The sequence below is a fragment of the Thalassophryne amazonica genome, chromosome 15 (genome assembly GCF_902500255.1).
Source record: "Thalassophryne amazonica chromosome 15, fThaAma1.1, whole genome shotgun sequence".
NCBI lineage: Eukaryota > Metazoa > Chordata > Actinopteri > Batrachoidiformes > Batrachoididae > Thalassophryne > Thalassophryne amazonica.
The window spans coordinates 97,050,588-97,071,853 of NC_047117.1; the positions used below are offsets into that span (position 1 = coordinate 97,050,588).

The 21,266-nt window shown below is 43.9% G+C and overlaps 1 protein-coding gene across 2 annotated transcripts in view; it reads left to right on the top strand.

Moving 5' to 3' along the window:
- LOC117526353 (glycine receptor subunit beta-like) overlaps positions 1-21,266 on the top strand; it is a 158,609-nt gene that overhangs the window by 16,324 nt on the left and 121,019 nt on the right. Inside the window, exons 1-2 of one of the 2 annotated variants that reach the window (XM_034188418.1) lie at positions 16,316-16,321; positions 16,907-17,033. In XM_034188418.1, coding sequence (XP_034044309.1) covers positions 16,912-17,033 — 122 coding nt within the window. In that variant the 5' untranslated portion in view covers positions 16,316-16,321; positions 16,907-16,911. Of the gene's footprint in view, positions 1-16,315; positions 16,322-16,906; positions 17,034-21,266 lie in introns of those variants that run through there. The other variant, XM_034188419.1, reaches the window with a different exon arrangement.

Genomic DNA, 21,266 nt, shown 5'->3' on the forward strand with positions numbered 1-21,266 from the left:
TGAGCTCTCATTAACTTCTGGATCTGTTTCTAAATGTTTCAAATCTGCAGTGATTAAACCATTACTTAAGAAATCTAATCTTGACCCTAGTGTATTGAAAAACTATAGGTTGATATCAAATCTATCATTTTGCTCTAAACGTTTGGAAAAGGTGGTTTCACGGCAGCTCGTGGCTCACCTTACTGAGAATAATATCTTTGAGCTACTGCAGTTTGCTGTTAGAAAATATCTTTCCGGGGACTTCCTGAATGATATTCCAAGTGATGGCAGCTTAGTGAACGTGATCCCGACAATTTGAGTCAAAAGATCACCCACTGCCACCCGGATATTAAAAATTTAATTATTTTACAGTTTAATTAAAGTTAGTGGGTTTTGAGAATGCCTATGAAGAAAAACAAAGTTAACACAGACTGAGTTTTGCGGCGGAGGTAGCCAAACTTCCTCGACTAGCAGAGTAAGAAAGGGTGATGTCGACAGGTGTATGCACCCCAAAGTGGTCAAAGAGCGAGCAGAGACCTGGAGCTCATATTGAAGAAACTAAGAGAGGTCAGAGAAGACAACAGTCAGCAGCTGAAAGCGATTTGGGAAGAAATTAACAAAAGCAGTGTTCGGATCAAAGAGACAGAGAAAAGGTTTGAGACCAAAACACGGCTTCAGGTGGCGGAGGATATGGTGAAGGAGATGCTGTACCTTCAGATACACCTGGATGCTAAGCTGACAGATCTAGAGGGCCACTCCAGATGAGAAATTATCAGAGTCCATGGTGTTAAAGAGGGTGCAGAGGAGAATTCACCCTCTATGGTGATGCTTGTAGAGCACTTGCTGCAGGAGCAAGCACTCCCAACCACACTTGAACTACATGTTGAAAGTGCTCATTGTGCTTTGATGCCAAAGCTGCCTGAGGACGTACCGCCGAGGTCCATCGTCGTCAAGTTACCAAGCTACAGGATGAAAGAACGGCCTGGCAAAAGTGGGGATTTGATCACCTCGGAAAACGGGTCATTCTGGATCATGACTACGCGCCTGATGTCTTAAAAAAGCAAAGGAAATATGCAGAAGCAAAAGCAGTCCTGAAGGGGAGGAAAATCCGGTTTCAGATACCGTTCCCCACCAGATTCAGTTTTCTATGATTTGGCGATGGACGATATGGCGAAGAGGGGAGTCCCGGTGTCGGTAATTAAATAACCAGACTTGCTGTTGGAACGGATCCAGCAGTTCACATGGTGCTCCGTTAGGGTTCAAGGGAATCGTGGCAAAGCTGGTCTGAAACTTTGGTCTTCAAGGAAAAATTACAGGCCTTCAGATGACAGGTCCTAGGGTGACTGTAAGTGAACTCAAAACTGCTGAGAGCGGGTTTACTCAGAATTTAACAGGCAAGTCCAGTGAGACTTTATTTTCTTTTACATTTTTTTCTCCGGGGACTCCCAGCAGAGGGAGGAATTGGTTGGTTAACACGTCCGGTTTATCAAAGAAGCACTGTTTAGGCTTTAAGCTAAGATTATAATGTAAACGTCGGGAGACTTTCTTATATAGGCTGCCAGGATAGAGATAATATATGTATAAAGGCCCTCTTCCACTTTCAAGACCCCACAGTTGGAGGTCTTATTTTTCATCTTTATTGTTCTCAATGTGTTCTGTGTGTTTAAGTTTCCATTGTTGTGTCTTGCTGCTGTTCTTTGCAGCCTGTGAGGGGTAACCTGTGATTCATTTTGTTACATATGGACACTTGGTGTGTTTTTGGTTTATGTCATTTCTTTTTTTTTTTCCTCTTATTGGACACTGAATGCAAGCAGTCAAAATAGCAACTTATAATGTGAACGGCCTTATCAGCACCATTAAGAGACAACATTTTAACTAAACTAAAAACAGAGTTGAGGTGGCTTTTCTTTCTTTTTTTTAACAGGAAAAACATCTTTCTGTTACAGAACATGTTAAATTAAAATGATTGGGTTTCAAACATCAGTTCTCATCTTCTTATTCAGGTGGGCATAGGAGGGGGTGGCAGTATTAATCTCCCACAAGACCAGTTTTGAACTCTTCTTTGAAAAAAGGACACAGGGGCAAGATTTGTTTTAATGAGGGGAAATCTCAGGGGCTCATTGGTTACTTTATTGAATATTTACACTCCCCGTAATTCTGACTGGATGTTTTTTAAACAGATATTTGATTTGATAACAGCGGAGGCTCATGGGGTCCTAATTTGCGGGGGGTATTTTAACATTGGATTGAATCCCAAAATGGATTCCTCAAATACGTATTAATCCCAGCCAAATTAATGAACAAAACATTTAACCTGGCTATGAAAGAAATTGGTTTAGTTGATGTCTGGAGAGAATTAAATCCTTCAAAGAGGGATTACACTTTTTTCTGATCCACAGTTAGTGTATTCGAGGATTGATTTATTTTTTTTTACTTTTACTAAAGATTTAAACCGGGTTGGGGGGTGCATGGACCTCTCAGACCATAGCCCCTGTTATGGTTCGAGCTGGGAGCAGAGATGAGGCAGAATATTTCAGAACACTGGTTTATTTACAAGGGAGGATTATGTACAAGGGAGATAAAGTGCTGAAGGTAGACAAGCCGAGTGGAGACTGGCCTGCTCTGCGGTGGAACCAGGGAGCCACGGTTCAGATGGAGTCAGCCCAGGCTGAAATGGATCTGGAACCAGGTGGCCGCCTGCAAGCTGTCGACGTGGTCTGGGAAAGATACACAGATGGGTGAGTACCGTCTGTGGGACAGTTTAAGTCCAGACTGAAAACTCATCTCTTCTCCCTGGCTTTCAACACTGGCTAAGTGGTGTATGCTTTGCTCTGCTATTTTGCTCTGTATTTTTGGATTATTTATTTATTTTAATATTTTACACTTTTGTATTGCTATTATTGTGAAGCACTTTGGTCAGTGGCAGCTGTGTTTTAAATGTGCTATATAAATAAATTTGAATTGAGTACCGAACCGATTCAAAGCCAAAAAGTAGAAAAAGGTCACAGTCAATTAGAAACAGTTTAGCTTAGCTGAGTCCAGAACGAAGAAATGAGCTGCAGCTGTAGGAATAAGCTGAAGCTAGGAAATCAGCAATGATTCTGAGGATATATTAATGAGACCCAGACTAAGGACCTCTGTGGGGTTGACAGTTGAACTGTTTGGGTTTAGGGGTGGTTCCAGAGTAGCATATATAAGTTGCCTGGAAGTAGGTTTAAGTTTGAGACATTCCATGTGAGTTGTAGGTAGCAGACACGAAATCTTTGATATTGCTGGAACAGCCAATGGGCCATCCTCAATTTCAGCATCATCCAATGTAGTAATGGGTATTAAGTTTGCAAAGCATATCCCTCTGATTTTTATGGACACTTCTATGGAAGCAGGCCACTGTCTCAACTTGTTGAATTTCCCTCCCTGGCAGATAAACTGCATTATCACCATAGTGGATTTTCTGCACTAATTTCCCCACTAAGCTAATGGATTCCACATCCACCTTTGTCATAAACCTTACAGGGTCTCTAATCACCTGCTCCATGGCCTGCTGTAAAATCCTAATGTTACCCTCCCTGTAGAGCTCTATCTGTGTTTGCAGACAAGATGGTGGCGCCTTCCCCAGTAGGGTGGAGGCCGTCCGGCATCAACAAGCCATGACAGCCCCAGAACAAAGGCCAGTTATCAATAAAACTAAAGCCTTGCTGTCAACAAAATTGCTCCAGCTACCTATTCAGCGATGTCAGCCTGCTAAACGCCTCATCATTACCCCGGGAGGGGACCAGAGACTATTAATCGATGCTGATACGTTTCTGGCAAGGTCACAAGTCGTCTCTGTCTATTTTTGTGTCAATGACGCCGACGTGAATAACTATGTGACTATCTTGTCATGTCCCTTAGTCTGTCTACCCTTTTGCAGCGTCAGCACCCTAAGATGGGAAACAATATCGGGAGCTCTGGCCCCAGGAATACATTTAACGTCAGCTGGCTTCTGTAACCTGACTTTGTGGATGTTAGAATCCCTTATCACTAAAGCCCGGATTTCGGCCTGGAGATAGGAGTGGAAGTCACTTGTGGGCTCAAAGAACTTACATCAGGCATATCTAAGGGGGAGAACCGATTCACAGTTCGCAGTGGTGAGTGTGATCGGGGTACCACAACCGGGCATCAAGCCCTACGTGGCTTCCTCCACCTAACCACAGTCTGGAAACTGTCCTCCACAGCCAGCGTTTCTAGGCTGATGCTAATAGGCACGCTAGCTGGCCCAACACTAACCTTGTCTAGAGTGCCCGTAACATCTAACTGCACTGAGCTGAGAAGGTGTTCTAATTTACGGACATGGCTCTCTAAAAGAGCCACCCTATCTTCCAGCATCACGCAAGATTTACATAAAGTGTAGTGTACTTTGTGCACCAGAAAATTCAAGAGTATAGCCACGCAAGCGCATGCTAATCACTAATGAATATGCTAGCCACTCCTAAGGTTCACACAGGAGTAGATTAATAACCTAAAAGTTACACTGAAAAAGTCACAAGTATTAGACTGATAGGAACAGTAGCTAAGATTAACACAAGAGTAATGTAATGAACTAAAATTCACATCAGTTACACTGAAAAACTAACAGAAGTATTAAAGAAACTGTGAGCCAGCGAAGCTGAGACCCTGACTCATGCATTTGTTTCTTCCAGATTGGACTACTGCAATGTTCTATTTTCTGGTTTAATTGGTTCAAAATGCTGCTGCCAGACTTTTGACATGAAGCAGAAGGTTTGACCACATTACACCTATTTTGGCATGGTAAATCAACTGCATTTATATAGCGCTTTTCCATCTGCATCAGATGCGCAAAGCGCTTTACAAATAATGCCTCACCTTCACCCCGATGTGAGGGTGCTACCATACAAGCCACTCGCTACACACTGGGACCAATAGGGGATTAAAGACCTTGCCCAAGAGCCCTTAGTGATTTTCCAGTCAGGCTGAGATTTGAACCGAGGATCTTCTGGTCTCAAGCCCAATGTCTTAACCACTAGACCATCACCTCCCATCTCTTTACTGGCTTCCTGTACCTGTGAGATCAGAATTTAAGGTTCTGTTATTATCCTATAAAATTGTTCATGGACTGGCACCTCCCTACTTAAACCCTACATACTGGCCTGGACTGTGCATTCTCAGGGTGCAGCACTACTTTGTGTCGCTAGGGTGAATAAAATCTGCAGGTCACATTGCCTTCTCTTGTTGTGGCCATGTTCTGTGGAATGATCTCTCTGCATCAATAAAACATTCTGTAGAGATTTTTAAGTTCAGACATAAGATGCACTTATTTTCCCTTTTGTATTGCTAGCATACTGGCATAGTATGGTACTATGTTTTCTACCCTTTTAAATTCATTTATTTGCAAAGAGAGCAGGTCGCAGCCTCAACTTTATCTCAAGTCTGCTGGGTCTTTTAGTGAAGCTTAGGGCTAGTGGCCGGTGATCATCTTAGTATTGGTTCTGGTTTTCTTGTTGTGTAATGCTGACAAATTATACCATATTTGTTTTTTCGTCCGCCAGATCTCGTTTTTTCTCTGTTTGAGGTGTGGCTCCATCCAGAGATGGGAGCGGGTGTCTTCTTGTGCACCGGCATGGATTCCCAAAATTTCCTGTATTTGTTTTGTCAATTGTGTTGGTTGCATGACCCAAGCAGAGGGCCACCCCTTTGAGTCTGGTCTGCTTGAGGTTTCTTCCTCACATCATCAGAGGGAGTTTTTCCTTACCGCTGTCACCTGTGTACTTGCTCTGGGGGTTGGTAAGGTTGGACCTTACTTGTGTGAAGCACCTTGAGGCAACTTTGTTGTAATAAATTAAATTAATTTACTTGGAAGGGTTAGGGAAAACTAAAGCTCAGCAGAGAATCCTGTACCCTGCACTTTGGGAAACATAACAGCGAAACAAAAGGTGTGATCACGGGACAGGTAAACAAAGAAAGTGAAGGGACAAATGGGAGGTGAGTGTGACCTCACTCACTCATCTTCAACCGCTTACTCCAGTTAAGGGTCATGGGGGTGCTGGAGCCTATCCCAGCAGTCATAGGGCGTGAGGTGGGATTCACCCTGGACAGGACGCCAGTCTGTTGCAGGGCAGTGTGACATTATGCAATCCAAAAAAAGAAACCCAACAAACTAGTGGGGGGGGGCAACGTAACAGACTGGGATTCGCGTTGGTTTTGCATGTTAATTTTTTGCACCTATTGTGAATGTGTTCTTAGCATTGCCAGGAAGTAGAAAAATTTTGCCCTTTTTTGTGTACTATCAGTAACCTTGACACAGCGTCATTTTTGATGCAGCAAAAGGTCATTTTTGACCCAACATACTGTATTAATCACGCTTTGTTTCAGAGTCTGAAGTGCCAGAATATTACATTGTGTTTTCTAAAATGTTTCTGACAAATTTTCAATCTGACCTAACAGTGTCTTCATTACAGAATGCCTGTTTATGAACATACAACTAACTTCTTGTTGAACTTTACAGCCACAATCCATCAAAACCAGCATATAATAAGATCTCACTTTCTCCTCTTCCGGAAGATGCAATGATGATCCCCATCAGCTAACTTTTGCACAATAGGCCTTAACCAATCGTTATTGCATAAGGCCTTAGATGTAAAAAAATACACATCTGCATTCACCCTAAGTTTTCCCTGGTGAGTCAACAGCCATGCATAATCCAGAACATCTAGAATGCCAACAGGGTGGCAGTGGCAGATGTCATAACGTCCCTATCTGGGCAGCCTACAAGTCTCTCCTGTTATCTGAAAAACCTTTGACAGAGATTATTGCCCTGCCTTTGATAGCTGCACCTGCCCATGAATGGCAAACACTAATCACAGTCCTGAAACAGACACAACAGATCAATTGCATGGTCATGGGACCTGACAGGAAGACAGCTATCACCTTGGACATGGCCTTATATGAACGAGCCAAACAGCTTGAGATGACAAGGAATGATTGCAAGAGCAAGTGGGTGCTGAGAGTGGGTGAGATCCATACTGTGATGGCTGCATTGCAGGCATCTGGGAATGCCATCAAAAACAGTGGGATCTACAAGGCGTGGAGTGAAGCTGACATCAGTGGTCCAATCACAACAAGACAGATCCTAGAAGCCAAGCACATGAAAAGATCCCTGGAGGTACACATGACTACAGTCCAGGCCCTCTATGATCTCTACGTAAAATTCTTCCTAGATCATCCTTATCTGAAGAGGCCATGTGTAGAGGCAGCACAGCACCTTGAACAAAGCTGTGTTCAACACCTGTAACAAGGGATGTTGAATGAACAGCAAAATATGCTAACTATCCTCAATTCCCAAAGGATACTGAAAATGATGGCCAAATTTCATAAGAAGGGATCACAAAGTTCACTCTTCACATTTGTGCAGACCTCCGTGAGGATGGTATTACTCATATATAACATTCATCCATGTCATCCGTGATGGTCTTTGGGAGCTGCACCTGTTATCCCTGCAAGTACTGCTCTGTGCACGTACTTCTTTGCTTATGACAGGCAGAGGTATGCCTAGCTTGTTCCACTTTACCTTGCAGAGATAACAGCGGCGCTTCAGATCACAGATCCAGACATCAAGAGTTCATGGATACCATGCAGTCAAAAGCAAGCTGATGGCTGTACTTGAGGACCTGCCAAACAAAATTAGTGTTGCTCTGCAGCCAGAGGATGTCACCAATGACATTACTCCCTTGACACCAAGGAAGGCAACTGTAATTGATGGAATGGCAATGGGTAAGCCACCCTGGGTCAGGACGTGTGCTCAGTGGGGTGACCACTTCATAGCTACACTGGACAGCAAGTGCAGAGAATATGATGAACTCCATCTAGTCTTTGACTGTTATTATCTTGTCACAAGCAATACACAAATGGGCAAGATGAACTGACAATTTATCTTGCAAAGAAAGCTGTCCACCACTTTGAGGGTAAGCTCAAGGTCTTCATAGTGACTTCGTTGCAAGAGGTCCTCTCAAACTCCTTGGATGTTCAACATCTCTGCAACTCCCAAGAAGAAGCTGACATGAGACTTATCCTGCACAGATTGGATGCTGTTTGAAGAGGAGCAATGGAACTCTACCTGACACTAATGTTTTTGTGCTTGTAATCCACCGTTACATCAGCTCTGCAGGAACACATACTTTGTCACTGGTGGGGGGGGGAACAAGATGTGAGTAGTCTCACTGAGACCAACAGTAAATGCACTTGGTGATGCAAAGGCTGAAGACTGACCAGGATTTCATGCCTTTTCTGAAGCTGACATAACAGGTGGATTTGCAGGCAAGGGGAAGCTGACCTGTTGGCATGCACTTAGCAGATGCTCCATGAAGGTGGTATCTGCATTTGCTGCCTTAGGGATATCCAAGAAGCTGGAAGTAGACACTGTATGAGCCGTTGAGACATTGGTTTGCCAGCTCCATCAGCCTGGCAGCACCGTGGTGGATATTGGTGATCTCAGATGGAAGATTTTCACCAAGAAACAACTAGAGGCTCAAAAGCTACCTCTGACATGAGGAGCCTTACATGAAGCCTCACCATCAGCTGCCACCAGCAACAAACTATGGGTGGAAGGAAGAGGGGTATAGGCTAGTACCTGTACCAACAAGGGATCCTGCAGCTCCAGCCACAGTAACTCACCTTATTAAATGTGAGTGCAAGAAGACCAGTTGCACCTCATACTGTTCCTGTCGGTTGCAGGGCCTCAACTGCTCCAAGACATGTTTATGTGGAACCAACAAGGAGGTCTGCAGTAATGTCAACCAAGCACTCAGGAACTGAAGAAGAAGGACGAGATCCTTCATCTAAGTATGAACACAAACAGTAAATGAACATTGAAGTTCTGCCCTACATTAGCTGACCAGAACCAGCCAGATCGTGGACCAAAAGAACTAATTAAAACATGTTTGAGCTATGAGATTAATCACTGTATGTACTATTTAGAAATCAAAAACAAAAAAGAGTTCTTGAAAGAGTGTTTCCCTTAATTGTTACATTACTTTTAGCAATATATTTTTTTTGCTTTGCATACAGAATGTATTTTGGGGTAATATAACCACATTTTTAGCATGATTTGGGCCTCTTCGGGCGGCCCACACAACAGGCTGGGCTAATTCATCCGTCATCCTCGCCTGCTGGGGCTGGATTCGTCTTTGTAGAAAAGGACAAAACACGTCCCTGTATTGATTATCGAGGCCTTAATGACATCACAGTTAAGAACCAATATCCCTTGCCGCTGAGCTCAACAGCCTTCAAGCTTTTGGAGGGAGCTAAAGTCTTTACAAAGTTGGACTTGCAGAATGCGTATCACTTGGTTCGCATTCATCCGTTTGTGAGTTATACCACAGAGTTATGACTCCGTGGTATAACTCACAAACTCGTAGCTTAAAGCAGATAACCCGTAAGTTGGAGAGGAAATGGCGTCTCACTAATTTAGAAGATCTTCACTTAGCCTGGAAAAAGAGTCTGTTGCTCTATAAAAAAAAGCCCTCCATAAAGCTAGGACATCTTTCTACTCATCACTAATTGAAGAAAATAAGAACAACCCCAGGTTTCTTTTCAGCACTGTAGCCAGGCTGACAGAGTCAGAGCTCTATTGAGCTGAGTATTCCATTAACTTTAACTAGTAATGACTTCATGACTTTCTTTGCTAACAAAATTTTAACTATTAGAGAAAAAATTACTCATAACCATCCCAAAGACGTATCGTTATCTTTGGCTGCTTTCAGTGATGCCGGTATTTGGTTAGACTCTTTCTCTCCGATTGTTCTGTCTGAGTTATTTTCATTAGTTACTTCATCCAAACCATCAACATGTTTATTAGACCCCATTCCTACCAGGCTGCTCAAGGAAGCCCTACCATTATTTAATGCTTCGATCTTAAATATGATCAATCTGTCTTTGTTAGTTGGCTATGTACCACAGGCTTTTAAGGTGGCAGTAATTAAACCATTACTTAAAAAGCCATCACTTGACCCAGCTATCTTAGCTAATTATAGGCCAATCTCCAACCTTCCTTTTCTCTCAAAAATTCTTGAAAGGGTAGTTGTAAAACAGCTAACTGATCATCTGCAGAGGAATGGTTTATTTGAAGAGTTTCAGTCAGGTTTTAGAATTCATCATAGTACAGAAACAGCATTAGTGAAGGTTACAAATGATCTTCTTATGGCCTCGGACAGTGGACTCATCTCTGTGCTTGTTCTGTTAGACCTCAGTGCTGCTTTTGATACTGTTGACCATAAAATTTTATTACAGAGATTAGAGCATGCCATAGGTATTAAAGGCACTGCGCTGCGGTGGTTTGAATCATATTTGTCTAATAGATTACAATTTGTTCATGTAAATGGGGAATCTTCTTCACAGACTAAAGTTAATTATGGAGTTCCACAAGGTTCTGTGCTAGGACCAATTTTATTCACTTTATACATGCTTCCCTTAGGCAGTATTATTAGACGGTATTGCTTAAATTTTCATTGTTACGCAGATGATACCCAGCTTTATCTATCCATGAAGCCAGAGGACACACACCAATTAGCTAAACTGCAGGATTGTCTTACAGACATAAAGACATGGATGACCTCTAATTTCCTGCTTTTAAACTCAGATAAAACTGAAGTTATTGTACTTGGCCCCACAAATCCTAGAAACATGGTGTCTAACCAGATCCTTACTCTGGATGGCATTACCCTGACCTCTAGTAATACTGTGAGAAATCTTGGAGTCATTTTTGATCAGGATATGTCATTCAAAGCGCATATTAAACAAATATGTAGGACTGCTTTTTTGCATTTACGCAATATCTCTAAAATCAGAAAGTTCTTGTCTCAGAGTGATGCTGAAAAACTAATTCATGCATTTATTTCCTCTAGGCTGGACTATTCTAATTCATTATTATCAGGTTGTCCTAAAAGTTCCCTAAAAAGCCTTCAGTTAATTCAAAATGCTGCAGCTAGAGTACTGACGGGGACTAGAAGGAGAGAGCATATCTCACCCATATTGGCCTCTCTTCATTGGCTTCCTGTTAATTCTAGAATAGAATTTAAAATTCTTCTTCTTACTTATAAGGTTTTGAATAATCAGGTCCCATCTTATCTTAGGGACCTCGTAGTACCATATCACCCCAATAGAGCGCTTCGCTCTCAGACTGCAGGCTTACTTGTAGTTCCTAGGGTTTGTAAGAGTAGAATGGGAGGCAGAGCCTTCAGCTTTCAGGCTCCTCTCCTGTGGAACCAGCTCCCAATTCAGATCAGGGAGACAGACACCCTCTCTACTTTTAAGATTAGGCTTAAAACTTTACTTTTTGCTAAAGCTTATAGTTAGGGCTGGATCAGGTGACCCTGAACCATCCCTTAGTTATGCTGCTATAGACGTAGACTGCTGGGGGGTTCCCATGATGCACTGTTTCTTTCTCTTTTTGCTCTGTATGCACCACTCTGCATTTAATCATTAGTGATCGATCTCTGCTCCCCTCCACAGCATGTCTTTTTCCTGGTTCTCTCCCTCAGCCCCAGCCAGTCCCAGCAGAAGACTGCCCCTCCCTGAGCCTGGTTCTGCTGGAGGTTTCTTCCTGTTAAAAGGGAGTTTTTCCTTCCCACTGTAGCCAAGTGCTTGCTCACAGGGGGTCGTTTTGACCGTTGGGGTTTTACATAATTATTGTATGGCCTTGCCTTACAATATAAAGCGCCTTGGGGCAACTGTTTGTTGTGATTTGGCGCTATATAAAAAAATTGATTGAATTGATTGATTGATCCCGGGGATGAATGGAAAACTGCTTTTAACACTCCCACGGGTCACTATGAGTATCTAGTCAGGCCATTTGGCCTCACTAATGCTCCAGCGATATTTCAAAATCTGGTGAATGACGTATTACGCGAATACCTCAATAGGTGCGTTTTGTTTATCTCGATGATATATTGATTTATTCCCCGAATCTAGAGACGCGTGTTGAACAGGTACGATCCGTCTTATCGACCTTATTACAAAATAATCTTTATGTCAAAGCTGAAAAATGTGAATTCCATTGTTCCACGGTGTCTTTCTTAGGTTTCGTGATTTCAGAAGGGCTCATACAGATGTACCCGGTGAAAGTTGCCGCAGTTCGCAATTGGGCAGTTCCAAAAAGTCGCAAAGATGTTCAGCGGTTCTTGGGCTTTGACGATTTTTATCGTAAGTTCATATGAAATTTCAGTACTATCGCAGCTCTGTTACATAACATCACCTCCTAGCTTCGTCTGTTTGTATGGACCCCAGAGTGTGACAAGGCATTCCGGAACCTAAAGAATCCCGCCCGGCAGTTCGTGGTTGAGGTCGATGCGTCTGATGCTGGTATTGGGGCAGTGCTTTCTCAAACAGGGCCCCAAGATAACAGGTTACACCTGTGCGCCTTCTTGTCAAAGAAACTCACTGCTGCCGAGCGCAACTACGGCAACGGCAATCACAAACTGCTGGCAGTTAAAGTGGGCTTGGAGGAGTGGCGGCACTGGTTGGAGGGGGCACAGTTGCCTTTTTTAGTCTGGACAGATCATAAGAATTTAGCATATCTCCACTCTGCTAAATGTCTAAACGCGCACCAGGCTAGGTGGGGCATATTTTTCAGCCTTTTCAATTTTGTTTTATCATACCGTCCAGGATCTAAAAATAGCAAGCCTGACGCGCTCTCCCGGTTAGATGATTCCGTCACCTCTAATTCCACTCCTGAGCTGATTCTGCCTGACAAATGTTTTGTCTGCACTAACTTGGAGCATCAAGGCTAAGGTTAGGTCTGTCCTCGGAAATACTCCCGTCCCCCCTGAGTGTCCTACCAGCAAGTTGTTTGTTACGGCCTCACTAAGGGGGAAGTCATTCAATGGGGACATGATAGCCGTTTTTCATGTCACCCGAGTGCTAAGAGAACAAGGTACTTACTTTCACAGCGGTTTTGGTGGCAAAAGTTGTTAGCCGACATCAAGAATTATGTTAATGCATGTTCTGTTTGTGCCATGCATAAGACCTCTACACGTCCACCCGCAGGTGCTCTTTTACCTTTGTCAATTCCAGTTAGACCTTGGACTCATATTTCCATGGACTTTGTGACTGGGTTACCACCCTCTAAGGGCCACACTGTAATCATGACAGTTGTTGATTGTTTATCCAAAATGGTTCATTTCATACCACTGCCTAAACTCCCATCTGCTAAGGAAATGGCAGAAGCCTTGTTAAGGTATGTGTTCAAGTTGCATGGGTTACCTCAAGATATAGTCTCAGACCGGGGGCCTCAATTTGTTTCTCATTTCTGGAGGGAATTCTGTTGGTTTCTTGGGGTCACGTCAAGTCTCACCTCTGGTTACCACCCTCAGGCCAGTGGTCAGGCTGAACGCCTGAATCAGGAGTTAGAGAAGGGCCTGCGAATCTTGTCTTCTCAATTTTCCACCTCCTGGTCCACCCAGCTGCCCTGGATCAAACTCGCTCACAACTGTTTGCCAACTGCTTCCTCCGGCTTCTCTCCGTTTCACATTGTCTTTGTTCATCAACCTTCTCTTTTTCCCCCCACGAATTTTCGTTCACCTGTTCTTTCTGCACTCAGTCTTGTGATGCGGTGACAGCGATCCTGGAACCGGGCCCGGAGGGCCCTGTTGCGGTCCTCCATAAGCTATAAAGCAGCGGCGAACCACAGACGGTCCGTTGCACCCTCCTACTCTCCTGGACAACGGGTTTGGTTATCCACGCGTCATCTGCCGCTACGGCGTGTTCCTCGTAAGATAGCTCCCAGGTTCGTTGGTCCCTTTCCGATAGCTAAGGTCATTAATCCTGTCTCTGTCCGTCTGTCTCTTCCCTGGTCTATGAAGGTCCACCATACTTTTCACGTCAGCCAGCTTAAACCGGTTCGATCCAATCCACTGTGCCCACTGGGGAGCTCATCTTCTCTGTGCATCGCCTTCTGGGTTCCCAGCGGAGGGGTCGCGGTCTGCAGTATTTGGTGGACTGGGAGGGTTATGGCCCAGAGGAGCGATCTTGGCTTCCCTCCCGCTTTATTTTGGACCCCAGTCTTGTTTGCAACTTTCATGCTTCTCACCCTTCTGCTCCGGGGCTGTCAATGGTCGGCCCTTGAAGGGGTGGTACTGTCAGGCTCCTGGATCATGGGGGTGGTTTTGGTGTTTGGTTTGTCTCTCTTTCTGCTTTTATGCTTGGGTTTACACTGTCCTGTTGTCTCTTGCCCTTTTCTCTTGGTTCTTGGTGGTGGGTGTCTCCATCTGTCTGGCCACGCCTCGGTTCTGGGTGTTTCCCTACACACCTGTTCTGTGTTTTGGTTAATCACTTTGGTGCTTTATAAGCTGTTCGGTTTGAATCTGTCCTTTGCCAGTTCGATGTGCCTAGTGCCTTCTTACCAGCTCTGTTCTTGTACTCTTGCCTTGCTTTTTGTACCTCATCAGTTTATGACGACAACCTGCTTGCATTTTGACCACGCTTTTTGCCTGATGTTCTGGATCCTGTTGCTTTGTTTGGACTGCCTATCTGTGTACCGACCTAAGCCTGCTTATCAAGTAAACGTTTTTCCTCCAGAGCAGTGTACCTGTGTTGTGCATTTGCATCCTGCCTTTCAAGCCTGATAATCTGTAGCTCACACTCGATTTGTTTTCTGTGTTCATGTTGTCTGATCTGACGGAGGGGAATCCCTGCTCCCAGAGCCTATTTACATGAATTGGCTAATTGAAATAGGGGCATGGCCAGGGCGGAGTTTGGTGTGTGTGCATTTTGTATATCCCACTGAACGTGGGATATACAAAAAGACCGTGTTTGGTTCCATGTGTACGCACACTTTGATACATCTGGATATTTTTGTGCTTACGAGGCCTATTAGAAAAGTATCCGACCTTATTATTTTTTTCAAAAACCATATGGATTTGAATCATGTGTGATTGCGTCAGACAAGCTTGAACCCTCGTGCGCATGCGTGAGTTTTTCCACGCCTGTCGGTTGCGTCATTCGCCTGTGAGCAGGCTTTGAGTGAGGAGTGGTCCACCCCCTCGGCGGATTTTCATTGTCAGGAAATGGCGGAATGATTTGGGCTTTTTTCCATCTGAATTTTTTCAGAAACAGTTATACATTGTTATAAACTGTTTATACACACTCCGCGACGTGTGAAGCCTCCGCTCCTCTTTCCATGACAAAAACTCCTGTAATAGTGGAATGTGCCGTTCATTTCCAAACTGGACACTGTGTTTTATCCGGGACATCGTCTGACTAGCACAGGAATTGTGAAAAGATGTGGACATCAGCACTTTTTCGGCACATTGTGACAGACGTGCAGAGGAATTCCGCGTGTCGCGGCGGTGCTGCATGGCGCACAGCAACGCCGTGATGAAGCCTCACGGGACATGTTCTGGTATGTCCTGGCATACCCACAATTTCTCGGATAATCACTCGATGGAAAAACCACCGACAGCTGTCTGAACGCCATCTCAAAGCCGTCCTGTGAGACCAAAACGGAGGTGTTCCTTTGTCTCCTCCGCTCGGCTTTCCATGACAAAATCTCTTGTTAAAAGTGAAATCTGCCAGAAAATGGTTGATGTCCAGCTCTTGTGATAACCAGAGAGAGTGCACACGATGGTCTCGGATCCACAGAGCCATCCGTTTAGAAATGATCCGGTGGTTTGTGGCTCTCGATGGCGGCACGGAGCGCGGCGCGCCGAACGTCCTTAAAGCTGTAGTAACAGTCCTTATTCTGTGAAGCCCGTAAAATTTTCACCGAAAGCCAGATAAATTTTTCGAATGGTTTCCAGCTGCCAGTCTCTAACAGTTTCTGAAAAAATTCTGATGGAAAAAAGCCCAAATCATTCCGCCATTTCCTGTCAATGAAAATCCGCCGAGGGGGTGGACCACTCCTCACTCAAAGCCTGCTCACAGGCGAATGACGCAACCGACAGGCGTGGAAAAACTCACGCATGCGCACGAGGGTTCAAGCTTGTCTGACGCAATCACACGTGATTCAAAACCATATGGTTTTTGAAAAAAATAAGTTCGGATACTTTTCTAATAGACCTCGTACACCAGTTTCTGGGTTTTGGCGTATGTTGTGTTTCAGTAGGAAATCCACGCAAGTATTTGTACATATTGCCCCTGGTGCTTCCTGTCTTACTATATGGTTGTGAAACTTTAACTCCGAGAGTGTGACACCAGCGCATGCTCCCAGACTTGATGCCATACTGTGTGTGCATTCTTGTATCTGGGTTCTGTTTCTGGCTAAACCACAGCAGCATCATAAAAACTAAAAGACCAAAAAGCAGGGAGAGGGGTAAGTTAGAGGCAGAACTGAAAGTCCTGAGCTGTGAACCAGGATGTCTGCCACAGACAGCACTAAAAACTTGTAGGCCTACAGACATCCAAAGATCAGCTGGGATGCAATGCCATGACATGGCTGGTAGGGTAATTTAGTGTGTCCTGTCCATAGGGACATGACTCTGTGGGCCAGGACGAAGTCATAGACACAGAAAAATAGTAGAATCAACTTGGTGGGACAAAGCTCAGGGTGAGGTGAAACTTGGGTTTTCATGGTCTTATTAATGCTGTTCAAAGCAGCCATGTCATGTTCAATAGCGTAGGTACTGATTGAACGTGGCTGGGAGACCACTGAGGAACACCAGCAGCTGCATCTTTCTCCACACACAAAAGGAGATGTGAAGAAGGGCATCTGCTGTGAAACTTCTTTCATATACCGGTGCAGATCTCTCCACTGTGTTGTACCCCAAACACCCGGGGGCAGCAGAAAGCAAAAAAAAAGTCTCATGTAGGTCATACAGCATTGTCAACTAATATATTTAAAGGAATCCCTGATCCCAGTGATGTGATGAACTCGATCAAACACCAACTGTCTGCATCAACATATTTTTGATCCTGTATTGCTGCTGTGTTGAATTTTGTGCAGGTGCCATGACTGGATTTAGGCCAATGATCAGCCTTGTGCTGCTGCTGTGTTGTTGGGATCTAACCACGGGGAAAGAAGGAAAGTCCACAAAGAAAGGAAAGAAAGGCAAACACGTAATCTGCCCCTCGTAAGTAAATGAAACACTGTATATTCCATAAATACATCTGCAATAAATTACCATTGTTCATTATCATTACAGCTGACACTAAAATAAGCTCTGTAAACATGTTGTGACAGTAAAAGATGCAAGTACATCACAGGTCAAAGTACAGAGAGTGGAACAGAGCTGAGATGTACATCCCCAAATTTGGAAAAGTTGGAACAGTACGGAAAATACAAATAATCCAGCAATTCTTACACTGACTTCTGTTTTATTGCAGACTGTATGAACTCAAGATATTTCATGTTTTTTTTCTGTTCAGTTTATTTGTTAATATTCATCCATTCCTGCATTTTAGGCCTGCAACACATTCCAAAAAAAGTTGGGACATAAAACTTTTCCCACTTTGTCATGTTGCCATACCTTCTCAGAACTGAAAAGACATTTTGGCATTGCAGTGTTATTTTGTCCCTTTCTTCCTGCAAATACATCTTAAGGTGTGCAACAGTCCCAAGTCACCATTGTTGCATTTCCAGTATTCTTGCTCACGTCTACTGCAGCCATGCCTTTATGTGTGCAGAATGTGGTTTTGCATTGTCCTGTTGAAAAATGTATGGATGTTGTGCCTGCAAAAGATGTCTTCTTGAAGGCTGCATATGTTGCTCTAAAATTTCAATATAGTTTTCTGCATTAATGCTTCATCACAGAAACGTAAATTACCTTATCCAACAGCACTGGCACAACCTCATTCTATGACAGAGCCCGACTTTTGGACTTGTTATTGGTAACAGGCTGGTAATTTTTGTGTCCATTTCTCCTGTAAAAGATCTAGAACACTGATTTGTCTGACCACAATACATGTTCCCCTGTGCAGTGGTCCAACCCAGATACCTCCTGCAAATATACGTTTGATGAATGTCGGCCCGTCTGCCTGCCCATCTGTCCATGATAATTATATACTCAACAAAAATATAAACGCAACACTTTTGGTTTTGCTCCCATTTTGTATGAGATGAATTCAAAGATCTAAAACTTTTCCACATACACAATATCACCATTTCCCTCAAATATTGTTCACAAACCAGTCTAAATCTGTGATAGTGAGCACTTCTCCTTTGCTGAGATAATCCATCCCACCTCACAGGTGTGCCATATCAAGATGCTGATTAGACACCATGATTAGTGCACAGGTGTGCCTTAGACTGTCCACAATAAAAGGCCACTCTGAAAGGTGCAGTTTTATCACACAGCACAATGCCACAGATGTTGCAAGATTTGAGGGAGCGTGCAATTGGCATGCTGACAGCAGGAATGTCAACCAGAGCTGTTGCTCGTGTATTGAATGTTCATTTCTCTACCATAAGCCGTCTCCAAAGGCGTTTCAGAGAATTTGGCAGTACATCCAACCAGCCTCACAACCGCAGACCACGTGTAACCACATCAGCCCAGGACCTCCACATCCAGCATGTTCACCTCCAAGATCGTCTGAGACCAGCAACTTGGACAGCTGCTGAAACAATCGGTTTGCATATCCAAAGAATTTCTGCACAAACTGTCAGAAACCGTCTCAGGGAAGCTCATCGTCCTCATCGGGGTCTCAACCTGACTCCAGTTCGTCGTCATAACCGACTTGAGTGGGCAAATGCTCACATTCGCTGGTGTTTGGCACGTTGGAGAGGTGTTCTCTTCACGGATGAATCCCGGTTCACACTGTCCAGGGCAGATGGCAGACAGCGTGTGTGGCGTCGTGTGGGTGAGCGGTTTTCTGATGTTAGTGTTGTGGATCGAGCGGCCCGTGGTGGTGGTGGGGTTATGGTATGGGCAGGCGTCTGTTATGGATGAAGAACACAGGTGCATTTTATTGATGGCATTTTGAATGCACAGAGATACTGTGACGAGATCCTGAGGCCCATTGTTGTGCCATACATCCAAGAACATCACCTCATGTTGCAGCAGGATAATGCACGGCCCCATGTTGCAAGGATCTGTACACAATTCTTGAAAGCTGAAAATGTCCCAGTTCTTGCATGGCCGGCATACTCACCGGACATGTCACCCATTGAGCATGTTTGGGATGCTCTGGACCGGCGTATACGACAGCGTGTACCAGTTCCTGCCAATATCCAGCAACTTCGCACAGCCATTGAAGAGGAGTGGACCAACATTCCACAGGCCACAATTGACAACCTGATCAACTCTATGTGAAGGAGATGTGCTGCACTGCATGAGGCAAATGGTGGTCACACCAGATACTGACTGGTATCCTCCCCCAATAAAACAAAACTGCACCTTTCAGAGTGGCCTTTTATTGTGGGCAGTCTAAGGCACACCTGTGCACTAATCATCATCTTGGTATGGCACACCTGTGAGGTGGGATGGATTATCTCAGCAAAGAAGTGCTCACTATCACAGATTTAGACTGGTTTGTGAACAATATTTGAGGGAAATGGTGATATTGTGTATGTGGGAAAAAGTTTTAGATCTTTGAGTTCATCTCATACAAAATGGGAGCAAAACCAAAAGTGTTGCGTTTATATTTTTGTTGAGTGTAAGAACATCTCCTAAACCAGATTAAGACTCACTTTTATTGTCACTCGACCATTACAGACAGAATGAAATGCAGTTTCTCCAGGTCTTGGTGTAGTTAACTGGGACAATTTTTTATTTTTTTTAACCTAACCTATTGTATAAACTTTTGCAATATAAACTTTTGCAGTGTACCATATGCGCACCCCTGTGGCCATAGAATATATACAATTCACAGGGTCGGCAGCAGCGTTAGAGTATTAAGGTGACAATCAACTTCAACTTTTTTTCTTATATAGCGCCAAATCACAACAAACAGTTGCCCCAAGGCGCTCCATATTGTAAGGCAAGGCCATACAATGATTATAAAAAACCCCAACGGTCAAAACGACCCCCTATGAGCAAGCACTTGGCAACAGTGGGAAGGAAAAACTCCCTTTTAACAGGAAGAAACCTCCAGCAGAACCAGGCTCAGGGAGGGGCAGTCTTCTGCTGAGACTGGTTGGGGCTGAGGGAAAAAACCAGGAAAAAGACATGCCGTGAAGGGGGGCAGAGATCGATCACTAATGATTAAATACAGAGTGATGCATACGGAGCAAAAAGAGAAAGAAACAGTGCATCATGGGAACCCCCCCACAATCTACGTCTAAAGCAGCATAACCAAGGGATGGTCCAGGGTCACCCGATCCAGCCCTAACTATAAGCCTTAGCGAAAAGGAAAGTTTTAAGCCTAATCTTAAAAGTAGAGAGGGTATCTGTCTCCCTGATCTGAATTGGGAGCTGGTTCCACAGGAGAGGAGCCTGAAAGCTGAAGGCTCTGCCTCCCATTCTACTCTTACAAACCCTAGGAACTACAAGTAAGCCCGCAGTCTGAGAGCGAAGCGCTCTATTGGGGTAATATGGTACTACGAGGTCCCTAAGATAAGATGGGACCTGATTATTCAAAACCTTATAAGTAAGAAGAAGAATTTTAAATTCTATTCTAGAATTAACAGGAAGCCAATGAAGAGAGGCCAACACGGGTGAGATATGCTCTCTCCTGCTAGTCCCCGTCAGTACTCTAGCTGCAGCATTCTGAACCAACTGAAGGCTTTTTAGGGAACTTTTAGGACAACCTGATAATAATGAATTACAATAGTCCAGCCTAGAGGAAATAAATGCATGAATTAGTTTTTCAGCATCACTCTGAGACAAGACCTTTCTGATTTTAGAGATATTGCGTAAATGCAAAAAGGCAGTCCTACATATTTGTTTAATATGCGCTTTGAATGACATATCCTGATCAAAAATGACTCCAAGATTTCTCACAGTATTACTAGAGATCAGGGAAATGCCATCCAGAGTAACGATCTGGTTAGACACCATGCTTCTAAGATTTGTGGGGCCAAGTACAATAACTTCAGTTTTATCTGAGTTTAAAAGCAGGAAATTAGAGGTCATCCATGTCTTTATGTCTGTAAGACAATCCTGCAGTTTAGCTAATTGGTGCGTATCCTCTGGCTTCATGGATAGATAAAGCTGGGTATCATCTGCGTAACAATGAAAATTTAAGCAATACCGTCTAATAATACTGCCTAAGGGAAGCATGTATAAAGTGAATAAAATTGGTCCTAGCACAGAACCTTGTGGAACTCCATAATTAACTTTAGTCTGTGAAGAAGATTCCCCATTTACATGAACAAACTGTAATCTATTAGACAAATATGATTCAAACCACCGCAGCGCAGTGCCTTT